The following is a 16,117-nucleotide window of genomic DNA, read 5'->3' on the forward strand; positions in this document are numbered from 1 at the left end:
GAGAGCATCTTCAGCCTGAAGGCTGACCCAATGGAAAAATAGGTCATCGTTCCCAAAGGGGGAGAGAATTTTGGTGGGTGTGGCTCTCTGTGCAGGGCTGAAGACTGTTGTGCTGGGTGAAGTTTTCTTTTCTGTGCAGCTGCAAACCCCAGCCCCCAGCCCGCTTCTTTGCATGTGGTCGCCGTTGCTAACAGCTCTCTTATTGGTGCCAGGCAAGCATTTTTCAGTCGGTTGACTCTTAACTGCCGTCAAAGTGATGTGGGGCCCCATCCTGTGTGAACCTCATAGGTGACTGTCTGCTCTCTCTTCTATGTTGTCTCAGCCTTCTTTGACTACCTTGAACGTTAATCTTCCCTCTGCGTATTCCACTTCTGCTGATGTTCACTCCTTTTGAAATCTCTGATAGGGCCATTTTCCTCCTGTCACAGCTCTGCAATCTCTGTCTGGACTGTTGTCATGTACCGTATTTGTACAGTGTGAGCTTCAGAAATTCAGCATTGGCTGTCTTAGGCCACTTACGCATGGGAGGCTTATTTGGATTTGCTGCTCTAGATGCACATTTTCCCCATCTGAATTCTCAAAACTCTGCACGGGAGGCTTCTTTTTGAGTTTTCAGAATTCGGATGGGGAAAATGTGCATCTAGAGAGTGGCAAATCCAAGGCAAAACCTTTCAGGCATAAATGGCCTTAGGGTTAAGAACATAAGAAAAGCCATGCTGGATCAGACCAAGGCCCATCAAGTCCAGCAGTTTGTTCACACAGTGGCCAACCAGGGTTACTACTCATAGTTCTGAATATTTGTCTGCTTGGCAACTCAAACTTCCTCTGCCTAACCTTTTCTCTTATAGTTCCTGTTTCTCAACATGCCTATTGTGTACTCTTCCTTCCGCTGGGATCCCTCTCCCTTTAGCTTACTTGCTTCTCGAGATTTCTTTCTGATCCTTGGCTGCCCCCCCTCCCCCAAGCCACTTCTTTCTGTAAGGCCTGTGTGAAGTTTTAATCCCAGTCACACTGGCAACTTTCCGTCCCTCGTAAGTTGGGCTGTCGCCAATGAGCCACCTTTCCCCCCTTCACCGGTTGGAATATTCGTGACCATTCCATGCCATCATACTGGTTCAAGCCAATCAGTGGTGGAGGCTTCACCACGACTGCTGCGGTTCAGCCTCGATTTGCCATTCCCGCTTGCCCTTTTCATGCATTGAGGCCTGGAATAACATAATTGCCCGCGTTTGTTTAAAGCAAGAGACTGCTTATGATGTCAGTTCGGCAGAAAGTGGCGTTCATTTATTTACTGAGTATCAGTTTAACCTTTGGAATGAATTCTTGCCGTGGAAGTCGGGTGTGTTAATGGAGCGGTGTGTTTAAAGAAAGCGTTGGTTTCTGAAGGCATGTCGGGTCTTTGAGAGCGCACCGTGGGGTTAAAGCAGGAAAATAAGTTTAAGGGTGATAAGAAAGTCAGCAGTACATGTATTTCAAGTTTGTTCGACATTTTTGGCTCTCCCCCCGCCCCTGGCCCTTTTTGTTTTTCCTGACGGCTTCAACATTTCTGGAAACTTCACAGTTCTGCTTGCTTTCCTTCAGTGCTGGCCTGCCCAGTTTCCTGCCGCCGCTATGGCTGGTCTGTACGAGCTGGCACTTAGCAGGAAGCACTTGAGGAGAGTGGCAGACGCCTCGGGAGCAGGCTTGCCGCAAGGCAGGAAGTGGGCAGGAAGTGATAGCTGGCCTTGGGCTGCTGTGTCTTTTTTCTTTATTTTTCCTGTTGGCCTTTCTTTATATAGAGCTCCAGCTTGCCGTGCCCTTCTTCCATAGGCCAATACATATGGCCGTGACACACCACCCCCTTCGGTTGCTGCCCACAATGGATAAGCAGCAGCAAGTTCCTGGAATAAATACTTCTTCCAGGGCATAAATTATGCAAACGCTCCCTTTTTGGCTTCTGTTGCCTTGTAGCTGCTGTGGTTTCTGAATTTGATTATATGTTATGGATCACTTTATATATTTGCTGTTTTGCTGCCCTGGGATCCCAATGGCTTAGGGCGTGGCGCATAAGCCCTTTTAATAGACGATGCTGTGTAGTAAGGGATTTATCGTATTTTGGTCACATTATGAGAAGACGAGTCACTGGAAAAGACAATCATGCTGGGAAAAGTTGAGGGCAGCAGGAAAGGAGGAAGACCCAAGAAGAGATGGATTGACTCAATAAAGGGAGCCACAACCCTCAATTTGCAAGATCTGAGCAAGGCGGTCAAAGATAGGACATTCTGGAGGAATTCACAGGGTCGCCATGAGTCGGAAGCGACTTGACGGCACTTATCACACACACAAAGGATTTAAAGAGGCTGTCGTGAAGCTCATTTGGTGATTGGGGCCAGTTACTCTCGAGGTAGTTGTGAATTTTCTGCATTGTGCAGGGGGTTGGTCAGAATTTCTGTGTCACAGTGCCCAAAATATTGAACGCTGTGAGAGGAGTATTTGTTTGGTACCTATCTGTCTATCTCAAGTGTCATTAAGAGCATAAGAAAATCCATGTTGGACCAGACCATTAAAGCTATTCTCTTAAACCTTTTTTAAACATAAGATTTGGTTTAAAAGCACCAAAGCATATTCCTCCTGCCTCCAAGACTTGCCATGACATGCATGGTTCTGTCTCCTACTTTATTCTCAAAATAACCATGTAAGGTAGGCTAGACCAAGGGACAGTGATTTGCCCAAGGTTTGCCCAGTGAAGCTTCATTACTGATGGGGACACTGAAAACAGTGCTGGTTTTAAAAATCCATGCCCCACTTTTCTCCCCAAAGGGAGATCTAGAACAGTTCATCCCATTGTTCTCCCCTCCTCCACTTTATCCTCCCAACAACAGCAACCGTTAGACTGGCTTGGATGAGGGAGAGTAACGGGCCCAAGGTCAGCTAGCAAGCTTCCATGATAGAGTGCAAATTTGGACCCGTTTGCCCTAAATCGTAGTTTGATAAGAACTACTACACTATTCTGGCTCTCTCACACTTGCTTCTAAGCTTCAATCCGGGGCCTACAGACCTTGTGTCTTGCTCGGCCAAGTGTGGAGGCTTGTTCTGTGGGCTGCCGGGTACCTCTCCTCCCCCCTTCACCCCTGTTTCCTGCAGTCCCAGGAGAGCAGCAAAAACGGTATGTTTGAGTCCCTGGTGGGGCCTCTCTAAACGGCTCATGAGTTACATTCAAGTTCTCTGTGTCACAAGGGGTGCTGAAGAGTTGCCCCACCCCAGGACATGTAACAGCTGGCCTCTGGGAGGATGTGCACCACACCCCCAGAGGTTCCTCAGCCAGGAGGTCGCCTCGCTGTCTAAGGCAGGGGAGTGAGATGGCAGGCTGCAGGCGAGGGAGGGCTGCGTTTTTGAAGGGCTGCCCTAAGAACACAAGAAAGGCTATGCTGGATCAGACCAAGGTCCATCAAGTCCAGCAGTCTGTTCACACAGTGGCCAACCAGGTGCCTCTAGGAAGCCCCCAAACATATATGGAAAATCTTCTGCAAGTAGAAATTCATCACAGTGAGGGAATAGAACCTACCACCTCGCCAGTGTGGTGTAGTGGTTAAGAGCGGTGGTTTGGCGTGGTGGATTCTGATCTGGAGAACCGGGTTCAATTCCCCACTCCTATGCTAATCTGGTGAACTGGATTTGTTTCCCCACTCCTACACATGAAGCCAGCTGGGTGACCTTGGGCTAGTCTCAGTTCTCTCCGAACTCTCTCAGCCCCACCTACCTGACAGGGTGTCTGTTGTGGGGAGGGGAAGGGAAGGTGATTGTCAGCCGGTTTGAGTCTCCCTTAAGAGGTAGAGAAAGTCTGCATATAAAAACCAATTCCTCTTCTTCTTCTACTGAATTTTTTTTTTTTAATGTAAAAGAATATTCAAGCCTGGAATCTTCCACCTAGAGTCTAAATTGGTACAATCCATTCTGCCATCTTAGGGATTTGTGACCACATTCTCCCACATGTGTGAATTGAACATAAGGGGTTGACGCTGCATTAGGAACAACTTCCCCAATATGCACCTCCCTGGGCACTGAGATTATCTAGTGTGACCCTGCTGTCTTTGGCAATGCAGAGTGTAGCCTTTTTGGTGGTAGCACAGCGACCATAGAATTCTCTCCCCTGTGGATCTTGACTGGCGCCCTCTCTGCTGGTTTTTGAGCTGCAAAATGGGTTTTAATTTTTGATTGGCGTTATCATTATGGTGGTCATATTTTTGCTGTTTTAAAGATATTGTACAATTCCACAGGGTAGGTATAGGCCAAGAGGTGGGATAGTACTATTTAAATAAGGAAGCATACCAAATGGCTGTCCATGATTGTGGGGGCTGAGAGATGATTTCTATTGCACATTTCTATTGATGAGTGTGTGACTGGCCCGAGGTCACCCAGCAAGCTTCCATGACCGAGCGGGGATTCTGACTTTGGTCTGCCCGATCCTAGTCCGACACTCTTAACCAGAGCTCTGTGCCTCCTACCCTTCGCCACCCTGGGTAGAAGAGAACCAAAGTTGGCCAGATCTACTTCAGATAGCTGGGTCTTCCCCCACTCCTCCCCCTGCTAGCAAAGTGGCCAAGGGATTGCCTTCAGTCGTTGAAAGCAGTTTTGTCCAGCTTCCTCAAAATTAGAAAATGTTTCCAGTCCTCATGCTGCAGAAAGATACCTTTTAAAAATTTGATGGTACCTAAAACCAAGGCAATTCTGTTTCTATTTGCGCCCATTTTTGAAACTTCTGTATCCTGGCTGGCTGGAAGAAATAATTTTGGAATAGAAAGCTACAATCCTAAGCATATAATGGCTTGGAATTACATCCCATTGAAACCAGTGGTGTTTCTGAGAAATGTTAGGATTCAACTACATCAATATTTTACTACTCCTCGAAGAAGTTATACTCTCACACTTAAGTCACTGAAGTTTGTGGCAGACTCTTAACTAAAAGGGAGTGGGAGCTCCTCCCTTTTAGTTATTTAGTTATGTATTATAATTCAGTTTGCTTTTCAAATCAATGAGTCTCAAGACACAACAGGACACACGCATGGGCACTTTCACACAGCCCAAATAATGCACTTTCTTTTTTCTTTTAAAATATATTTTATTGACATTTTCAAAAGAAAAGATAACAAACACATACATACACTTCCATTCATACATTTTGCACTTCAGGAGTCAGTTTACATGAACATTGTTCTATTGTTATGATAGTTACTTAAACATTACTGAGTCTATGTTTATACTCTAAATTTATCTTTATAACTTGTTCGAAATATGTAACTATTATTTTCTCTCTCTATTCAATTTTTATTCTACACTTTCCAGTTAGCATATTCGAAATAGCATTCCCATTTCTTCTGTGAATCATTGATCATTCTTTCTTTTAGGGTGTTGGTTAGTCTAGCCATAACCGCAAATTCTTCCATTTTTTGTTGCCACTTTTCTATGTCCGGAACAGTTTCTTGTTTCCATGATGCTGCCAGTACTATCCTTGCCGCAGTCGTCAGATATCAATAACGTTCTCTATGGTTGTTTTCCAAATTCTCTGGTGCTATCCCCAATAACATATTTTCCGGCTCCATTGGGAATTTGATCTTAAATATCTTTTGATCAAATAATGCACTTTCAATCCACTTTCACTGCACCTTAACAATCGTTTGCAAGTGAATTTTGCCAGTTCACACAGTAAAATCCACCTTCAAACTGCACTGAAAGTGGATTGAAAGTGGATTATTTGGGCTGTGTGATAGTATGGTTAACCAAGCCAAAAAAGTACAGGCAAAGTTATATCAATAAAACCAAAGGAAATATCTCGGTGACAAAAGTCCTGTTTTACCAACGCTGAGAATTTGGTGAGCATCAAAAGATTCTGTAAGCAGGAGATCACTGCAGAAAAAAAACTCTGCTGTACCTTTCCCCTCTTTACAAAAGCTTCCTCCTCTTACCTGTATGTGAGTGAGTTTTGTTATCCAGATCTGAAGAATAGGAATTAGCTCTAGTAGTTCAGATGGTTATTTCTGTGAATGTCACAGCAGGCCATTCTGTGCTGTTTAGGATTGCAGCAATAGGAGCATACCTTTGTCACAGACCCTGGCTATTAATTGAACCGGCCCTTCCTGAGAACAGTGTTCTTTTTTGCTCCGTCCCTTGAAAAAGATAATGTAATAAAATGACTTCATACCCTGAATTAAATCTCACAATATGAACAACGAACAGATCAGTTTTGAAACATGTATTTCTATGGCAAAGTTAATTCTAAACTCAGAGGCTTACATCATGCATTCATAGTCATCAGGGTTTTGATAGTCATGTGCGTTTCACACAATTGGGGCTATATAAGATAGTCTCACGAAACCCACATCTGAAAGACTCAGGGGTGAGGCTGTCTAATCTTTTTGAATGTGCTTTGGTGAGAATCTTAGACATTGTATTATCTTTTAATTTTATCTTTTCGTTTTAAAATAGAAAAGATATGTATTTTTTTATTCCATTCGCATATGAGAGCATTGTTGTATTATTGTGATTCGTATTTAATCTTTTCATGGGTGATTAGATTGATTTTGAATAAAAACTTAAAAGGTAACGTGAGTGATCTTTGGTTGGGATACAAGGTTTTAATTTGACACCAGGAATAAACTTCTGACATCTCTTCAATCCGAGTACTGATAACTTGTAGAGACGATCATAGGAGAGAATAACCATCTCAATACAGCCCTGTCCTTTAGTGGTTAATACATTGTGCTGGAACTGATAAAGAGTTTGTTTCTAAGTGTCTGTTTTAAAGTGAATGCTTACCCCATGTGGTATACTCATATTAAACTTGATTATCTGGAGAAATGAGCTTCTCTTTTTTTTTATGCTAGACTCTTCTTTCATTTCTTAACTGGAAAGCCCTCTGTTAAAACACTGCTTTCAATCTGTTCTTTTGTTAACGGTGACCTTCTTACCCCTTCTTTTTAGGCCAAGAGGAAGTTGGATCTGGAAGGGATGGGTCAGCAGTGTCCCCCAGAGTTCCGGACCCCAAAGGGCAAGGGAAGAACGCTGCCCCACATCCCAAGTCCAAAAAGTAAGCAATGCTACCTTTACTTGGGGGGTGGGGGGGTTAGCATTTGTCTTTATATATGTCTTTAAATCTGCATTCTTGCACTTCAGAATCAAGTTTCTAGCTCTTATGCCCTTAGGGATTAGTTTGACAATGTGGTGCTGGAAGAAAGTTCTGAAGCTGCAGGGAACTTAAGAAGTCCTTCGAGTGCTTTCCAGAGGAAAAGGGGAAGGAATGGAGCCTTCAAAATTCCTTGAGCCTGTTTTGCTCTGAAGGCCCCCAGAAGCCAGGCAATCCTTCTGCCTCATTTTGCTGCCGTCCTCAGACCCAGCATGACACCTGTAACCTCAGGGCTGCAGCAAGACTTAGAAGCCCCTCTCGGGATCCCTAATTCCTTATTTGATCCCTCGCTCGACTTGAAATCCCAGCAAGTGCTCTCCTGCAGCAAGAGATCACTTTTGGTTTCCTAGTTAAGTGAAGGGTTAAAGTGAGCCACAGGTTCCTAAAGGGGCTTTCCCCTCCTCGGTCTCGTTAAGGATTGGCGATTTCCCTCCCTTCCTAGCTTGTCTGTCTAAATGTGTGAGTGGGATCCAGAGTTTGGCTTTTCTCTCCCATCTTGAACCCAGGCTTAGTTGTTGGGTGACCTGGATAGCTCAGGCTAGCCTGATCTTGTCAGATCTCAGAAGCTAAGCAGGGTCGACCCTGGCAAGTTTTGGATGGGAGACCTCTAAGGAATACCAGGGTCGTGACACGGAGGCAGGCAATGGCAAACCACCTGTGAACATCTCTTGCCTTGAAAACCCCACCAGGGTTTGCCATAATTCAGATGTGACTTGACGGCAAAAAAAAAAAAAAAATTAAAGAAAGAATACTTAGTTGAACCTGCCTTGGTGAAGATGAATGGTATTGTCATGACCACAAAGAGACGTGCAAGCTGTTATGGGGCCACTAGAGGGAGATATGTGTCCACATTTAAGCATGAATGGGGTTGTACAGCTTTTATGGAATTCAGAAGTGGGAAAGAACACCAAAACTGTCTTGCGGGAGGGTGCAGGGGAGGGAGTGAAGTTCTTTGATCTTGCCTCATCTCCTGGATCATGGGCAAATCTGTTTCGTACCCTGCACAATAAACTCCACATTCTATGCTCTGTATTTTCTATTTACTTTGTTTACTTCAATAATAGTGCACCTTTCTCACAGACTCAAGGTGGATTACAAAATATTTTTAAAAAATCAATCAGACAGTACAGTGGAGTAGGATTACAGAACAGGAAAACAGCGCATAGTTAAATTGTGGAACTCCCTGCTCCAGGATGTGGTGATGGCTGCCAACTTGGATGGCTTTAAGAGGGGAGGGACATGTTCATTGAGGATAGGGCTATTCATGGCTACTAGTCAGAATGGATACTAGTCATGATGCATACCTATTCTCTCCAGGAGCAGAGGAGCAGGCCTATTACTTTAGGTGCTGTGAAATACAGGCAGGACAATGCCGCTGCAGTTGTCTTGTTTGGGGGCTTCCTAGAGGCACCTGGTTGGCCACTGTGTGAACAGACTGCTGGACTTGATGGACCTTGGTTTGATCAGCATGGCCTTTCTTGTGTTCTTATGTTCTAAGCACGCAAACGACTCCTAAGGCATGACATGCCATAGCAAAGGAAATGGATTATCTATGAAAATTTATTTATCACATTCTTTAAGACATCCTTGAAGGCATTCAGAGCAGCATACATAATTCTGTTCTCCATTTTATCCTCGCAACAGCCTTGTGCGGTAGGATTACGCTAACTAGCCCAAGATCAGACAGTGAGGTTCACGTAGGGATGAGTAGGGATATGAACCTGCTTCTGCCTACCTTGTAGAACAGAGGTCCTCAACTTTGAGCCTTCCGGCACAATTGGAATTCTGACATGGCATGGTGGGCACAACAACAAAATGGCTGCTGCAGAAGGCGGAGCCGGCCACAAAACGATTGCCACAACTGAACTTCAGTAATACAGTGTAGATCCTTATGCTGTGGTGGCAGCTGCTGCCAATGCAACATTTTTAAACCTCTGCACAGCCAATCAGAAGCCTTGCTGGGCAAAAGCCCTACCTGGCCCCACCCACTTCCTAAAAACACTTGGCGGGCGCAAAAAAAGTATCAGGCATGGGCCCCACATTGGGGACCCCTGTTGCAGAAAATCTCGTGTATCTATTCCTGGTGCATTAGTCCACACACTTCTGGTTTAGGAAGGGCCAGGTCCATGAGAAGCACAATTTATGCTTCTTGTAACTCAGCGGAAACAGCAGTGATGAATGGCGTCACCCCTTTCTGTTTGTACAAAGTTATTTTTGTTCCCATCCTTTTTGCTAATGGGGTTGGGAGGGTTTGACAAGACATGGTTTGATTGTAAGAGCCAGCATGGTGTAGTGGTTAAGAGTGGTGGTTTGGAGCAGTGGACTCTGATGTAGAGAACCAGGCTTGATTCCCCACTCCTCCACATGAGCGGCGGAGGCTAATCTGGTGAACTGGATTTGTTTTCCCACTCCTACACATGAAGCCAGCTGGGTGACCTTGGGCTAGTCACACTCTCACCCTCACCTACCTCACAGGGGGTCTGTTGTGGGGAGGGGAAGGGAAGGGGATTGTAAGCCGGTTTGATTCTTCCTTAAATGGTAGAGAAAGTCAGCATATAAAATAACCAGCTATTCTTCTTCTTAAGAGGGAAATGGGTAACGGGATCTGGAAAATGGGAGAGGGAGGTAGAAGGTAAGAGGATGGATGAATAGACTCTCCCTCCAGTAAAACTAGTTGCTGATCAAGGGCTCTACAGAGGAAACTGTAATTCATTGATTGAGCACAGCAAAAGGTCTGAGATCTCAATTCTAGAATCTTGAGTTAAAAAGATCTCAGTAATGGGAAAGACCTCTGCACAGGGCCTTGGAGAACAGCTATCAGGGTACTCTGCCAGGTCGACTTAATATAAGGCAACTTCCTGTGCACAGTTATGAGGACTAGAAACTTTGGCCTCCAAAACCAGCCTCATTTTGTCCAGGTGGGATTGTGGAAGAGGAGCAGGCTAGTGATGAAAGCTTCCTCCATCTCCTGCTCCCCAGCTGAATAATCTCCTTTATTTGCACCTTTAGCCCCTAAATCGCCCGGAGAGAAGACTCGCTACGACACGTCACTGGGCCTGTTGACAAAGAAGTTCATTCACTTGCTCAGTGAGTCGGAGGATGGAGTGCTGGACCTCAACAGGGCCGCGGAGGTGTTGGACGTCCAGAAGCGGCGCATCTATGACATCACCAATGTCTTGGAGGGGATACAGCTCATTCGGAAGAAGTCCAAGAACAACATCCAGTGGATGTAAGTGTCGTGGGGAAAGAAGGACCCGAGGGATTGAAGTCTGGCATCGACTACAAGGGGCTGGGTTTCGTTCCCCCTTCCCCGCCGTGATCGACCCGAGTGGCCCCTTGTCGGGTCTTTCCAGGGGGGCAATTGCAGAGCTCTTGGTGATGGCCTTCCCAGTCCCAAAGCGGTCCTTGCCATCACAGAGACAATCCTTTGCTGCATGTGGAGGAGAGGCGTACTTTTCACCATTTCCCCTTTCCTCCTGTAGACCTCTTATTAGCCTTTTGGTGTGTCTCCTGTCTCTTAGGAGGAGTTTTTTGGGGAGATCAGTGGAAAATGGGGAGGTAGGAAAGTTCTGTTCTGCTGAAGGAAGTGCCTTCCAGTAGTGGAAGGTTTAGTCTGGTTCCAACCCATTGAATCCAAACATGTAAAAGGGAGCCATGGGATCCAGTACATATTCGGCATGGAGATCCTTCAGTTATTTTACTTTGCTATCTGAAGGACGGCAGTTACTTCTCATGGTGGTACAATTGATATCTGTTCCGCTAGCTGCAGAAATACAATGTATCGCTGTGCGTTTAATATGGCAAAAAAGCTCGTCCCATAACTGATTGAATAGTTTGGATTATTAAATTGGCTCTTGTATAGCTTAATCGGTGTACAAGTTAGTGACTTGGACATCTGCTCGTATAAGTTTACTGGTAACGGCCTGGAGTGATAAGGGTAGAGACGGGATGCATTCTTTTGTGTTCTATAATACTTGCTGGTGTATATGTAATATCTTTGTTTCTGATTTAAAAAAAGTTACACTCGCCATTTATTTTTTTTAAAGGCTTGAATTGGTACCTTTGCTCTTAGACCTTCCAGCATGCCAAATCTCCTTTGGCACAGTGCTGCACATTTTAAGAGTTGCATCCAAGGGAGCCTTAAATTGCAAAGGAGAGATCCCCCGCCCCCCGCTTTCTTATACCCCTTGGTAGGATAGCATTGTGACAAAACCCTTCCTTAAATCCACTGGCAAGGCTTCTGAATCTCTGGTTTTCTTCACTTTTAAGAACTGCACGGGCTTTGAATCTGTATCCTTAGGTCTTTTCTTTCATAAAACTTTGCTCCCAGAGGAAAGGCACGTTCTGCAAGGTGGGAGAACTTTTGACAGCAGCAGTTTTGACTCCGTTCACATCTAACAAATGGGGGTCCTGTGACCCTCCAGTTATATCGTTTAACCTGTGAACGTTGCTGCCTAGGGGGACCGGGATTTTTGAAGACTCCTCGGTGGCGGCGAGACAGCAGGTGTTGCGGCAGGAGCAGGCAGAGCTTTCCAAGACAGAGAGGATGCTGGACAAGCTCATCCAGGAGTGCACGCTCCAGCTGAAGCACCTGACTGAAGACGAAACCAATCAGAGATATCCTTTTTGAGGGGCAAGACACGAAGGAGATGCTCCTGTCCTCTTCCTGTCCCCGTTTGCTCGGGAGAGTCTTTTTTTCCTTTGGGTAACGTTCTCTGTAGGAGCCCTGTGGCGCAGTGTTAAACTGCAGTACTGCAGTCAAAAGCTCTGCTCAAGACCTGAGTTCGATCCCGACAGAAGTCGGTTTCAGGTAGCAGGCTCAAGGTTGACTCAGCCTTCCATCCTTCCGAGGTCGGTGAAATTAGTACCCAGCTTGCTGGGGGTAAAGGGAAGATGACTGGGGAAGGCACTGGTAAACCACCCTATAAACAAAGTCTGCCTTGGAAATGTGGGGATGTGACGTCACCCCATGGGTCAGGAATTACCCAGTGCTTGCACAGGAGACCTTTACCTTAACGTTCTCTGGGAAAGGAGCCCTGTGGTGCAGAGTGGTAAGTGGCAGTACTGCAGTCAAAAGCTCTGCTCACGACCTGAGTCCGATCCCTATGGAAGTTGGTTTCAGGTAGCCGGCTCAAGGTTGACTCAGCCTTCCATCCTTCCAAGGTTGGTAAAATGAGCACCCAGCTTGCTTTGGGTAAAGTGTAGATGACTGGGGAAGGCAATGGCAAACCACCCTGTAAACATAGTCTGCCTAGTAAACGTCAGGATGTGACATCACCCCATGGGTCAGTAATGACCCGGTGCTTGCACAGGGGACTACCTTTACCTTTAGTGTTCTCTGGGCAATTCCTGTCCCTCAGGTTTCAGCAACCTCTGTTAAGTCTCTAGAAGTGAAAACTCAGTGTGGTGTGAGCGAGAACGTCTCTGGTCTTAAATAGGTGCATACTTCCACATCTTGTTGCTGATACGCATGCTTGCCAAGGCCCCATGCGGTGCACTGCCTATTTTTCAATGATAAATTCATATGATCGCTGAGGGTTTTTTTTCCCCTAGTGCCTTTCACTTCTTTACTAGATACTTCTTTCTCACTTGGCTTGCAAAATAAGTGGAAATCTACTCGTGGGGGGTGGTTTTTGGGGGCTCATTTTGTGGTCCTCTGTCTGGGAATAGAGGGGCTATTAAGCTTACCACTCAGTTTTTGTCTCTGAGATGTTGGCGGATACAAAAGTTCAGTAGAAGGCCGGAAACGTGGCCTCCCTTTCCAGAGCTATTGCATGATACAGTCCTTCCTGGGCTGGGCTGGGCCATTTCTGAGAATGTATCATTTGCAGACAGAGAACAGCATATTTGTAAGCTCCTGCCTGTAGGAAGCATGTTGGGGAGAGAGGTTCTAGCCTTTACCTTCATGTGGTGTGCTAGTTTTCTGATTGCAGGGAATTATTAAGGGAAGAGGTTTTTAAAAAATGTAATCCCTTACCTGCAGTTTGAAGCCCCTTCTTCCATCTTGTTTTCTTACATGTATGAGTTTCCTGCATTGCGTAGGGGACTAGATGACCCTGGTGGTCCCTTCCAACTCTATGATTCTATTCTATGATTTTATGAAGCAGATCTGAGCCTGCTTCTATGCAGAACAGAGCAGAAATCCTCTTCTAGCTGCAGTGGCAAGCAGGACATTGTGTGACTTAAATATCTGAGTCAGACCCTGGCTTTTTCAAGACCAGACTGCCAGCAGCTCTCCAGGGCCTCCGGTCAAAGTCTTTGACGTCGCCTGATAACTTGGCGATGGTAGGGATTGAATTTGGGACAGGCGGATGCTCTACCGCTGACCCAGAGCCCTCCCCTGAGATAGTTTTTGGTTCAGGTGTTAGTAACCACCAGAGTGTGGTACAGCGAGGATGACTGACCTCATCTGATAATACGTATGGAGAGTTAGGGTATCCTTCCATCTTTGCAAACCCCAGCTTATTTTAGCAACCAAACAGTCCCTTGTTACCACAGAGCTTTTATGCTTGCTCGCCTGAGCGCCGCTCCTTCGGCGGTGCTAAAAGGAAGATACACTAACTTACCTTATTCAGATAATTCAAACTAAAGACAATGCATTTACCTGGGCTGAATAAAGACCTTGCATTCATGGCTCATTACCAATGCTGATTTCTCCACACCCATCTCTCCCCTGGACATCACAGACTCTTCTGCATACCACACCTAATCCCATCACGCCTGCTATTAACATTTACATACTATTAACATTTACATACTAATGCTTGTCTGAATTCACTCTCCTCTACTTAAAGACAGATGGATTCACATTCTAGCTGTATCTGAAGAAGTGAGTTGTGGCTCACGAAAGCTCACACCCTGCCAGAAAATATTTTTGTTAGTCTTTAAGGTGCTACTGGACTCTTGCTCTTTTCTACTTATTCAGATAGACTTTGTCCATGTGACTTGAAGAGAGTTGGCACACTATCTCATATGATGTTGGAATGTCCCCCATACAAAACATACCACGACCAGTGTGTAAAGCACCGTCAAGTCGCAGCCGACTTATGGCAACCCCTTTTGGGGTTTTCATGGCAAGAGACTAACAGAGGTGGTTTGCCAGTGCCTTCCTCTGCACAGCAACCCTGGTATTCCTTGGTGGCCTCCCATCCAAATACTAACCAGGGCTGACCCTGCTTAGCTTCTGAGATCTGATGAGATCAGGCTAGCCTGGGCCATCCAGGTCAGGGCAATCAATGGATTACCGCTATTCTAATTAAATTATCTGCCACTATACCAAAAGACAAAGTAGTCCCCTTTCTGCTGGTGGATATGAAGTGCCTATAAACTTCATTTATTGGGAAACATATATTCTTTCATATGTATAAACATTCATAGGTTCATGAGGTGCTATGCTCAAGAATAGAGCATAGCATCAGGCAGATATATTCTACCCACACAGGGAAACTTTGGGAACGCTGGCATCCATAACTATAAGAGGCCAACAGAACACATTGCCTGGTACAGGCTTTCCCCTGTAGAGAAAAACAGTGTCTTACCTTCACTGTTAGGAATGTGAATCACAAGACCAAGTGCTTGCTTAGAGACAGCTTCTACCAATCTCTATATACTATGTTAATTAAAGAAAGGCAGACAATGTATAGTAAGTCAACCAATGTATACAACCAATGTATAGTAAGTCAACGTAATTGGAACATCCCTAACCAGAAGTTATAATTGGGGTAGCAATCCTTTGTTCGGTGTGAAGACTGTCCTGCGCATTAGGGCAGTTTCACCCGGTATGTATACTGAGCTCAGTAAACTACTGCTTTGAACTATCAACCTCCCACTGTGTTATATTGATTCGAAATTGATATTATAACACAGGCATTACAGATAGAGATCCAAAAACAACACTAGCGGTGTCCAAGTATCTCTCCACCATATTTTCCTTAAAGAAATAAAAGCTCCTCATTTACTGCTCAAGACCATTGGGTCACAGGAGCTTGAAAGGAAAAGAAAGTGTGGAGGGTTATGCTCTTGTGCATATGGCAGAAGGGGATATAACTTAATACGTTGCCTGCCTTCTTCTCTTTGGGTAGGAAGAGTAAAATTGTATTCTGTTGTTTTGTCTAAATAGTAAGATCCTCGGGCAGTTCTGGAATTTGGGCCTTTTGTTTGTTTGTTTGTTTATTAGATTTATAACTCGCCCTCCTTAGCAAGCTGGCTCAGGCAGGTAACGTCATTAAAAGCACAGCAAACAGTGTATATGATCCTAATAAAACCAAACAATAAAACTAAAACCCTAACACAATGGCGCACAAATTCTGAATAAGCTGTAGGCACCAAACAGGTGGCAACCCTTCAATTTATAGTATTCCCATTCGGGGGGGGGGGAAGGGGGGAGGCCAGTAAAGATGGTATAATATAAGTGGCTGTCCTCAGTTGTAGGCCTGGTGAAAAAGCTCTGTCTTGCAGACCCTGCGGAAAACTTTCAGATCCCGCAGGGCCCTGATGTTACTAGGCAGAGCCTTCCACCAGGCCGGAGCCAGGGCCGAAAAAGCCCTGGCTCTTGTCGAGGACAGCCGCATGCTCTTAGGGCCAGGGACCACCAGTAAATCCTCATTTTCTCCAGCATTTCCTTTAACTTGGCGCCTCCTCTCCTACGTTAGCTTATGTCATGTATCAGGACATCCGCACCATCAGCAACTTCAATGAGCAGACGGTGATTGTGGTCCGCGCCCCGCCAGAGACCCGGCTGGAAGTGCCAGACCTCTGTGAGGTGAGTGGTGCCAGGCGACGGCTTGGATGGCTTCCCCTCCATCTTGGTGGAGGGAGCGGCAAAGGGAACCCCATGCCGGTCAAGATGTTACTAGGCCTCAAGTGAAAAGTTAAAAGTGTGCTGCGTCCTTGCAGGCTGAGCTGAAATAAATGCCTTGACCCTGTAACGCTGGGTTGGATCCAAACAGTTTTTTTGCT

General features: G+C 45.5%; 1 protein-coding gene across 1 annotated transcript in view; it reads left to right on the top strand.

The window, feature by feature from the left end:
- E2F2 (E2F transcription factor 2) overlaps positions 1 to 16,117 on the top strand; it is a 35,323-nt gene that overhangs the window by 15,992 nt on the left and 3,214 nt on the right. Inside the window, exons 2-5 of the mRNA XM_056847074.1 lie at positions 6,958 to 7,063; positions 10,169 to 10,388; positions 11,618 to 11,776; positions 15,806 to 15,920. Of these exons, the coding sequence (XP_056703052.1) occupies positions 6,958 to 7,063; positions 10,169 to 10,388; positions 11,618 to 11,776; positions 15,806 to 15,920 (600 nt within the window). The remainder of the gene's footprint in view (positions 1 to 6,957; positions 7,064 to 10,168; positions 10,389 to 11,617; positions 11,777 to 15,805; positions 15,921 to 16,117) is intronic.

The sequence above is a fragment of the Euleptes europaea genome, chromosome 3, assembly GCF_029931775.1.
Source record: "Euleptes europaea isolate rEulEur1 chromosome 3, rEulEur1.hap1, whole genome shotgun sequence".
Lineage (NCBI taxonomy): Eukaryota > Metazoa > Chordata > Lepidosauria > Squamata > Sphaerodactylidae > Euleptes > Euleptes europaea.